The sequence below is a fragment of the Pecten maximus genome, chromosome 1 (assembly GCF_902652985.1).
Source record: "Pecten maximus chromosome 1, xPecMax1.1, whole genome shotgun sequence".
In the NCBI taxonomy this organism is placed as follows: Eukaryota; Metazoa; Mollusca; class Bivalvia; order Pectinida; family Pectinidae; genus Pecten; species Pecten maximus.
The window spans coordinates 46,884,052-46,895,423 of NC_047015.1; the positions used below are offsets into that span (position 1 = coordinate 46,884,052).

General features: G+C 33.8%; 1 protein-coding gene across 1 annotated transcript; it reads right to left on the bottom strand.

The window, feature by feature from the left end:
* Positions 1–3,366: 3,366 nt before the first annotated feature.
* On the bottom strand, positions 3,367–11,190 carry LOC117335612 (ubiquitin-conjugating enzyme E2 S-like). The gene is made up of 5 exons (XM_033895736.1): positions 11,064–11,190; positions 9,375–9,522; positions 7,896–8,086; positions 5,610–5,746; positions 3,367–3,972 (listed from the first exon to the last, which is right to left on the bottom strand). Exons 1-5 carry the CDS (start codon positions 11,070–11,072, stop codon positions 3,837–3,839), a joined length of 621 nt encoding a protein of 206 aa, XP_033751627.1. The 5' UTR covers positions 11,073–11,190; the 3' UTR covers positions 3,367–3,836.
* Positions 11,191–11,372: the final 182 nt, after the last annotated feature.

Sequence of the window (11,372 nt, forward strand, 5' to 3'; positions counted from 1 at the left end):
ATCATATCTTTGATAAGAGACTAGAAAATATTGATGCCAAATACATGCTTCACATCAACCACAGAAACTTCACTAATTTCAGGGTAAAATGACCTTTTTCAAACTGATATGATTTGTTCTAAAGACAAGCCGACAACTCCACTAGTTCAAAATAGGAATTGGCTTAATCTGTATGATCTTACCCAGGTATTGGTTCTCAAGACAGCAGGTTTTTACTTTTCAATTCATTCCTGATTATTTGTTGCATTGACAGTCATGTGAAAGCAAAAATGAATGCTCTGTAGTTTTTGAAATTGTCCAAAGCGCAGATGTCGTTCATCATTTACGCTCTAATATCTATAAGTCAAATCTACATAAGAAATCTGAGGAAGAGCCCTACAGTAGAAAACTAATTAAGAAAACCTCACACAGAACAATATACACCCATCCGAAGTTTAATGTATGATGTTGTATATATATACATTCTTGTATTGAATCATAGGACATATCACAAAGTTGAGAAACACTCAACATTTCTACAAAAGAATGGTAAAGAATTAATATTTCCCATATTGGGTCCCTACTCCTCAGGCCAGTTGGAGGTCAGACCCACGGTCCTTTGACTATTATAAGCAATTTAAAATACCTCTCATATTGATTTCAACCCCTTTAGCCCCATGGAAATAATTCACCACTTATTCAAATGTTCCCCTTCCCCATATGATGCTTCTGACAAAATGAGGTCAAATTCCACTCGGTCCTTTATGAATAGTAAAAGTTTAAAAGAAAAGTTGACAGATAAATTGCCATTATTATGAAACATGTTTGACGCTGGGAAATAATAGTCCCCCCCTATTAATTCCGACTCCAGGAAGAAAACTTAACCCCCACAGCATCCATGAATCCAAATATCAGAGTTGACTGATGCCAAAAACTTAAAATTTAGAAACCAAGGCTGATGACAACTCCATACGCCAACTCGATTCACACCCTTCTAGGAAAAGGAGCCTTCTCAGAAGAGTAGAAGTTCTACCAGAAGCAGAAGAACTACAAATTGAGTGACAGGAAGATATATTCTAGAAGGAGAAGAATGCAAATCGAGTGGGGCTCCAGGCTACAACATAAGCTCCCCCTCTATTTGAGAGGCAAGCTAAAAATGGTCATCTGTTGGCAATTAAGTTTTCCCATCAGTCTCAATTTAACATGCACATCTATATTCCAAAGGGAAACAATACAACTGGGGACCAACAGGAATTTGCATATGACATTTTAGAAAGATCATGGACGAAGGGCAATTTGAATAGCCTAACATCATCAGAGACCTATTGCCCTAACAAAAAGACAAATACATGTAGTGATGTAGCATTATTTTTTCATCTATAAAAATCAAGATTTTGCAAGAACAAGTTTTCATATTTGCACACAAACATGTACATTTATTATAGGAATATTATTGAATGCTATCTAAACATTTTCATTTCTGATCCGATATTTTTGAAACTTAATTTAATTGTTGAATTAGGTTTCATTTAATTTTTACATCTCAAATACTATGTCCAAGTATAAATGTCAATAGACTTTCGTATTTCACAAACAGAATTTGGTTTTAAGTGTTAGGTTTACACCTTGACATCTTCATCAAACTAGTGAAGCAAGTTGTACACCGAGGGGGTAACTGTGTTAAAAGTTGATGCGGCTACTCTGTGTAGAAGTTGTTGTACACAAAGGTGTTAGTGTACAAGATTTTTTTATCAAACTGACAGCTCTTTTTATCTACACTGTAATGTACACCAAGGTAGTTATTGTTGTTTTTTTTATCTACACTGTAATGTACACCAAGGTAGCTATTGTTGTTTTTTATCTACACTGTAATGTACACCAAGGTAGTTATTGTTGTTTTTTTATCTACACTGTAATGTACACCAAGGTAGTTATTGTTGTTTTTTATCTACACTGTAATGTACACCAAGGTAGTTATTGTTTTTTATCTACACTGTAATGTACACCAAGGTAGTTATTGTTTTTTATCTACACTGTAATGTACACCAAGGTAGTTATTGTTGTTTTTTTATCTACACTGTAATGTACACCAAGGTAGTTATTGTTGTTTTTTATCTACACTGTAATGTACACCAAGGTAGTTATTGTTTTTTATCTACACTGTAATGTACACCAAGGTAGTTATTGTTGTTTTTTTATCTACACTGTAATGTACACCAAGGTAGTTATTGTTGTTTTTTTATCTACACTGTAATGTACACCAAGGTAGTTATTGTTTTTTATCTACACTGTAATGTACACCAAGGTAGTTATTGTTGTTTTTTTATCTACACTGTAATGTACACCGAGGTAGTTATTGTTGTTTTTTATCTTCACTGTAATGTACACCAAGGTAGTTATTGTTGCAGCGTTGTTAATAACCTTATCCGACTTGTTGCTACATTTCTAGATGGCTTCATTCACCTGCCACTTCAACAATATTTCTCTCTTTGTCATTAACTTTAGAATTTCCCCAGTTACAAGATGATTCTGTTGTGCTGCACGATCTGTGATTGCCAATCTATTGATCTAGATCTCTAATAAACTAGATCAGAACGGAGTTTATTTATATGGACACAATAAATACTTATGAGAATTTTAGTGTACTATTTTGCATGTAGAATTTTATATTACATTGTAGCTTGTAAACCTTTATCCAAGATGAGGTAAGCTAGCGACCAAAAAGAAAACTTTGGTGGCATTTAACAATACCGTATTTGACCTAATAAGGGGGCCTGCCCTAATAAGGGAGCCCCTACCTTTTTTCAAGGAAATAAATCTTTGACCGAGTGTCAAAATGGTGTTCAAAAGTAATAATGCATGTGAAATGTTTTGCTACTCTATGTGTTCAATTTTCTTCAGCAAATTAAGTAACTGGAGTACAAGTTTTCGCTACATTTTGTCTATTCCTACAGATGACATGTCAGTGCAAAGAGCATCCGAAACTAAACACACATACAAATAATAACTTACCATCTTTATTTGAAGATAAAGTAAAACACTTCATTCTTGTTGATCACCTGTGTCTATAAATAGAACACAAAAGCGTTCCATTTGAACATAAATGGTGGAACACACTGGTCTAAAGATCAGCTGGCATGGTTTACATGTTTACAGGAATAGTCAAGTGATGTATAAGCTTAATCTATGATAATGAATAGGTATCTTCATCTGGAATATTTTTGTGACCGAATATTTTACCGTTTCCACAGCCTTCGGTATTCTGCTATAAGGTATAGTCTGTTTCATAAAACTTCAGAATAATTAATCTTAATAAGGGCGCCCCCACTGTCAATTACCCGCGCCCTGCTTAGGTCAAATATGGTATACACATCACATTCAAGCATGTCTTGTAAAAATTGCATTTATTGTACATTTATTTCACATTATATATTAAGATTTGTATGATACACATGATTGATTTAAAGACAAATCTTTGTCATAAGAGTTCTATATGTACAAAACAAAATTTGTGCACATCAAACATGCTATTTAACTTGCTGTCGTCATAGTGAAGAATTGGTAACTGGTTGATTTCACTAGATAAAATGAAAGTTCATAAAATGATCAATACTATCAGATCGTTGCCACCTGTTGGAGTTGTATTAGAACGTAGGCCATGGACTAGCCACAGCTGGTGTCTTCTACAGTCACGACGGTATGCCCAATGAGTGTTGACCGGATACTCCCTATGTATAAAATGCATTGTTCATACCAGTACGTAAAAGAATGTCAATGAGGTGACATGTCTGGCCGACACATCAAAATGTATAAATAACATGGAAAATAAACATAAAATCTGACAGAAACAATGGGGGTCATAATCTCTTCAGCACTTTCTTTTTCTCTTTTTTCTTTTTGTCTATGAGTTTTTTGTCACCGGCATGTTTTTTCGCCATTGGTCCTTCAATGTTTCCTTTCAATTGTGATGATAAACCTGAATCTGTTGATGCTCTGCAAATAAATAATTTGGATATTAAGATCTGTTAATTATAATGGAACAGGTACATTATCTCCATTGAGTAATTCATCATTAAACTGTTCCCTATAGCTACAGACCATTATATTATATACAAATAAATGGACCTCTGATTATAAATCTTTTTTTTTCATTCTACAATTTTCTGTGTTCCTTAAGCTTTCATTCTAAAATTTTCTCTGTCAATTGTCAGCAAGTGTGATTAAAATAATTGTGTTCTGAGCATTTTACTGACTGTGACATTCAGTGCTCGCTGAAGTTTTTTTGGTTTTGTATAGATATTATTGTGGAGTGCCTAGTAAAGTCACAACACTCGTTAAAGTCATTCTATATGTAAGTAGTAAATCATCATGTTTTAGTACCTGTAGTAAGAACGAAGTAGGCCTTAACCCACATGTATACAAAACTTATGTATCTGTCTGTTTTATGCAATGTAATGCACTTTGAAGAAATCACACAAGACACCCTGACATGCTCTAACAAACAAATAGATTACATTATCATAAATCATATTTCATAGTTTATGAACATTTTGATTTTACAGCAACTAATTATTCTTCAAATATCCTGAAATTTAGCAGGTGTGAACATCTTTCCCTAGTATACTTTTGCAAACAAGTGGAAAATCTAGCTCCGTGTAGTGAATACAAAATCTGTTTATCATGAAAACAGGAATAAAATAGGAACGTGCATTTACTGCATTTGTTTAATGGTACAGTCGAACCTGTGTATAAAGGACACCTAAGGGACAAGGCAAACGAGTGTCCTTTATATAGAGGTTCAACAAGTTATGTCCCTTATAAACGAAGAAACAAACCACAGTCTGATTACAGTATACTATATATCTCTTGATTTATTATATTTTAACACTAAAACAAATGAATAAAAAACAAATAATTAAGGATAAATTCTTAATAAATTTTCAATTATTCATCTGACACAAAAATTGAAGTTGATAGTTTTAATAATCTGTATTTAGCCTATAGTTTCAAAAGAAATCTTCACAATATCATACTATACTGAATATCTATTCAGACAAATACTCAACGTAGTCAAAAAAGTAAAGGTAATTCTTATTAAAACAATTTTCATTAATCATCAATATATTGGAAAATAAATATGTTTGAAATATCTTTTCTATTACATCATTAACCCTTTATAAATGAAAGTCCTTTTTCATCTGATAATTATAATCCCTAAGCATTGATTTTCCTTTATAAATGAAGTGCATTTTCCTCTGATAATTATAATCCATAAGCATTTATTTGGAGAAATATTTTCTGAAATCCATGTAGGGATTTAATTTAATAAATACTGTTTTCTGGTTCAGTCAATTACTATGGTGTAGTTAGATTTGAAGAATGATGGGAAGCCGACCTCCCTGATAATGTGAAATTTTGGAGGCAGAAATCTGTACTTGGCTGTATTTCCTATTAAAGTACCCATCTATGTTACATTCTGGGAAGAACATTTGATTATATACTATTTAATATAGACTCATCATTCTGAGGATTGCAGAAGGAGTATTTCTATCAATTAGTATTGTTAAGAATGCTTCCAGATGAATCATTTAAATTGAAAACTTACTGAATTCCAATCATTTGATACTTACTTTGGAGGTTTTGCATGTATGTCTGTATATAATTTAGCTCTCATTGAATAATCTTCGTATTGCTCCAGTAAAAGTTTCCCCGCCTCTTCATTTAAAGCAGATTCTGGGTTAGGGACTATCAAAAGGCATTTAACGGTCTGAAAATACAATGAAAACAACACATTTGAAAACTTCAAATACAAGTTTTTAACAATAAATACCATCTAATTCACACATTTAGACTGCTTCACAAACACAAAGTTGAGCCAATTTACTACTATAAATTCTCCTGAATATATCCCTCCTCTATTTCTGCAATTCAGTTTTTATTATCCGACAAACATAAATAGTGATAAAGGTAGGAATTTCTCAAAAAGTATTAAAGTGAAAAATAATTATAGATCAAGTCTTAAAGTTTTTGAATCAAATTTCATATAAAGAAAGATTTACATTAACCTTATATTTGTACAACCTATTTGTATGTTTACATTGTGCCGATAAATAACGGACCACTGCTCCATTTACCAGCCCTAAAGGCTTCAATATTACGTCTCTTATTCTTTGTAAGAAATGTTTTCCCTTTTGAAAAGTGATCTAAGCACGGAAAAATACTGGTATTTGGAAATAATATTTAGGCATCATCGCCGACTATAATACTGTAGTAACCAGTATCAATGCTATTTTTACACATCCCTATCCATTTTTGTGCCAATAGTACCTAATCAGGTCCAACTGTTAACTTTGTGACACTACATACAGGAACCAATCTAAGTAAAATTAGACTTGTAATTTCCACTCCTCTATGATACACTTCAATACTAGATCTAACGATACCCTGTAGAAGGTCATCTCAGCATGACATTTGAGCTTCAAATATAAACCGATGAAAACTGGTCAATGACGTCATTAATCCACCAATGACAAAGAGTCTTATACGAGCCTTCAGTTGCGTCTCCTTATTATTTGCGACTCAATTCAGCGCTTGATTTGAAATATGTCAGGGCATCCAGTAGACCATTGAGAGTATGTTTTTGACTCCCCAAATTGAGATCCGACTCTTGGGCTTGAAGGATATGTCTATTTGCCATAATGGCCACGGTAATAAAAATGTTGTTAATCTTCTGGACGTTATATTGAAATTAAAGAAGAACAGAAAACTATTTAACAATATCTCATCGACAGGACGGATTGTGTTGCCAACTGGATTTCAAAAATCGTTACTGTACACGTTATAATTATACAGTATTCCATTTCAAACTTTTTTTCACCACACTGTCTATCTCTTGTTTGATGCAGGAAAAACCAAACGGACAGCAAACGTTTGTTAAATTATCAATTTGTGTAATGAACGACAACTCTTTGTGTGTGTGCGCCATTTTCCAAAACAAACCCAAACGACAATAACATGTCACGGTCATTTAAGACAGTCTATTGCTTCAGCAGTTCATCATCTATGATCAAACAACTAATATACTCATAGCAGGAACACAACGCATCTCGAGACGATAATGAATGTTAATTGAAACGATGACATTGTACATCGTAGTGCCAACCCACGCGCGTATGACCAATAGTATCGGACCCAGAGACTCGGAGTGACAAGTAGTAAACGATGAAGTGTATGCAAATATTTGTACATTTACAAAGAACAACAACCCATGTATTTCGTATTTACTCTTATATTCTAAATAATGTTGTTTTTTAAAAATATATTTTTAATGCAAATAACGTAACAATCATAAAGCGCCCATTTTGAGTACCGACCCGACGATCTACAAAATGTATAAGAGGGGCCAAAACCCAACTCCGCCTATACGAATACTCCGGTTATTTGCATATTTTGTCGTGGAAAAAGGGGTATGCAAATAAGCGGGTTGCTCTGTATTTCTATTTCCGAAGAATGAAAGCACACCGAAAATTTCACATGCTGAGATGACCTCCTACGGGGCATCGTTAGATCTTGTATTGAAGTGTATCGTAGAGTATTGTAGAGGAGCGGAAATTAAAGTCTAATTTTAATAAGATTGCTACAGGAATATAGCTAGGTTTTCTCAATAATGTATATTTCAGATATCTCACTCTCGTCTATTGAAAAGGAAATGTGTATTTTATTCGAAGAATAGGTATTAATTCAAACAAGCCAGATCCAATACTTTTTACAGAGTCTTAGTCTCATTTCTATAAACCTGTTGAATCCCTGGAGTTAAATTCCTTTATTTCTACTGTCACATCATCACACTGTGAAGTGCTAGTTTCTATCAATGTATCATTTATATCTTCAGTCAGTACAGAGGTGTCGTCACTTACAAGAAGTATATGTTTGATTCCAAGCTCTGGCTTCCAGTCTTTCTTTAGAGTGTTCACACAAATCTCCCCATTGCTTGCAACATTTGGATGAAATATCCGCGTAACAAAGAAACCTTTTGGTGGTTCTGAAGGAAAGTTTTTTCCTAGCACAAGTTTCATTCTAAAAAGTCCACCAGCATATGGAGTTCCCGCTGAAACAGAGAATGAGCATATCCATAGTTAAGAAAATTTTCATATTTTTATTTTATTTTGTATTGAATTACCCAAGTACACACATTATGTTAAAATGTTATACCAATCCCCCTCCTCTAAATAAGGTTAGTTATAGAGGTTTATAAAATGGTTACAAATATGTGGGCAAGACTTTTACTTGATAGCATGATATAACTATATATGACACAAAAACCATTGACTATTACTAAATAAACAACAATTTTCTGTCAAACATGTAACATTTCTCATCAATTTGATTAACATCTTTACATGGTGTCAGTTCGAAATACTTTTACAGAGTGTGTAGAGGTTTGTTGGGTTTACAACCCTTTGAACAGCCAGGTTCATTTTAAGGTGCAGCCTTTTTTAGTTTAGTCGCCTGGAAAACAACCTCAATGAACAACACACAGTGCAATTTAAGGATGTTACGGTTAACCAAAATTTAATGTAACCACGGTTCAGAAGTTCACCTTTCGGTTCAGTTCAAAATTCCTATATTTTGGTTCGGTCCTAAATAAGTACATGTAGTTTGCAGTTGTTTAGTGACAGCAAATTAAGGACAAAGGTGTGTATTAAATGTGTCATATCTTGAATGATTTATGCCTGTGAGTCCGTACTGTGTAAAGGTGCAACCCCAATGGTAAGTACAACTGTACATGTATTCTTTAGGATTGTTCGACATGGTGACTTTGACTTTCTTGTAGCAGACGGCCTTATGCACAAGATGGTAACTGTACAAGAAATATTAATCAACAAAAATTAAACACTTCTCAGGATTTATATATTTATATTATATATTTTAATACTCATGATCAATAACATATGAAGAGGACTAGTAGACGATTGCAATTATAATCAGGGCATAACTGTGACATTTTAACACATCTAGAGTGGACAGGTACTTTATCGAAGCCCTGATAACTATGTGTTTTACTAATGTGTTTTGTTTTACATAATTTGCTTGTGTAAATATTCTACTTATGAACCGAAAAAAAACGAACTGTGACATCCCTAATTGGGCAAAAAAGTCCCAAAGACACGGTCACAACAGCTCAGGATATATCACGGTGATCACAGCTTCCCGAGAAACACAAATTGTATACCCTGCCTTGGGATCAAGCCACACACATCTTCACCAAAGGTTGTACTGTCTCATGATCAAGCCCTATAACGACTGAGCTATTGAAGACCATTGAGGAAACATATTATATATGTACATAAGTACAAAATCCAAAATTTAATAGGTCACTTTGTGTATAATTGTACCTGGCCCTTCAATCTGTGCCCGTATATCTGTAATATCTTCATCACTTGTAAATACTTTTATGCCTTCAGGCGGATCACTACAAAGTTCTCCTAGCTCTCGAGCTACTTGCCGGATTACTTGAGGTGATAAATTCTCAACGTTTGAACACTGAAAAAGAAACAACAGGTTAATTAATCATTGTCTTCTGACTTCAGTCTATTTGTGGACAAATATGAGGACATTCAATTGACCCCGAAACTAGATTTGACTCTTGGTTTGAAAGAACATGTAAATATGTTAAGAGAAATAATGATTTGACTTCTCTTCTATAGACCTGGCATATGATTATGAATACAGCAAGAGTGATTGGAATATGACTACCAATAACCAGTAGCACAGCTAGTCAGTGTAGTTCTGAGTATTTTTCTATCTTACATTAATATCTCCCTCATGTGATATGTACAGTACCATAATGACATTCATGACCAATCAAAACCAGTGTCTGAATGAATTTAAAATCGAGATATATACTGCTTTTGTTCCAAGATATGTCCACATTTAAATTATGCACTGTAAAACTATATCATGATCAGATGTTCAAAAATTGAGTATTTGAAAATAACTCCATGGGATCAAGTTATTAATTCAAAACTAAATGCTGTGGGAGGAAACTGGAGAACACCCACGTGGTCGGACAAGTAACCTCATACCTTTTCACCTCTGATCAGGGAATCAAACCCTGGTCGTCTGATGAAAGGCAATTATACATGCATATGTGTTACCTCTGTATACATACCAACCGACCACCTTTAACTATATCAAGAATATATAGAGAAAACATGGTCAGTGTCTTAAAATATGTAAAGTATGTTTTGCTCTTTCTGTCCAGAGCAAAAGATCATAGCCATATGTCTTCCATTAATTAATCCTAGCCAAAACAAAGTTCATATTCTAAGACACTGAGTCCATGTAAGCTACTTATCCTGCAAAATTAATTGAAAATAAACATATTTCAGTAAGATTTATCATCAACAATGTTCTGGATATATGTAAAATAATGTTTGCCTGAACCATCGCCTTCAGGCGCATGTAGTCTGAAATAGCTCGTTTAGAGCGTTCCTTCTAGAATTCGGAGATCCCAAGTTTGAGTCCATGTCTGGTCTTAAATTACAGACCCCCCCCCCCCCCCCCCCCCCCCCAAAAAAAAAAATCAGCTGTTAAGTTGTCATCACATGTACATCAGAGTTGAAACGAGGAACATGACCGGACATAGCACATCATGGATCCTGATGTAGGTATATTGATCAGTATATACATTTGTTTAATTAGAATATTGCTGCTTCTGCTTCATTTTCGGTTCATTACCATACGTACAGTCATGACTGATGGAAATTTATAAATAACCACGTAATCAAATGTTTACTTCCCGATTACGTAGTTACTTGTGATTATTCGTGCCGTATTCGTTATAGAAATGTACCTGATTGCACGTGCGTTAATAGTTTGTATTCGATGTTAAAACAAAAGTAAGTGAATAGGATATTATAAATATCATTACAAGAATCGACATGACAGATTGTTTTTGTCGTCAAAGTCGCGTATTGAAATTATTCAAACTCATCATTGTTTTATGATCGATATGAATGAAAATATGAAAAGAAACACAGATAAAAGCGACAGTCCTTGTGTTAAAATCCATCCATACTTACACTTGACATATCTCTGCTTGATTTGGCTCAAAATGCTCACAAATATCACAGTTAAATTTGAGTGTGAGCCAAAGCTCGGTTAGAAATTTTTTCAGTGACCCCAATAATTTCGAATTTTACAAATATTGAGATCCCGTTGCACGAGACTTCAAAAAAACCTTTTTCGAAGTATTTTTAGTAGATAAAAGAGAAAGAATATCAAATTATAGATATTTTATAATTCAATAAAATAGAAAAAGAAAACGCATTCATAAAATAAAACATTCTCGTATTAACGAGAACGAAAATTGATTTAACGTTCGAAATGGA

What these genes read in the sequence shown, in the direction of transcription:
- LOC117335612 (XM_033895736.1), bottom strand. An exon ending in GAATCAAACATATACTTCTT is followed by an intron (nt 5,747 to 7,895) that starts GTAAGTGACGAC and finishes TTGTATTTTCAG; the next exon opens with ACCGTTAAATGCCTTTTGAT. An exon ending in ATACATGCAAAACCTCCAAA is followed by an intron (nt 3,973 to 5,609) that starts GTAAGTATCAAA and finishes ATTTATTTGCAG; the next exon opens with AGCATCAACAGATTCAGGTT.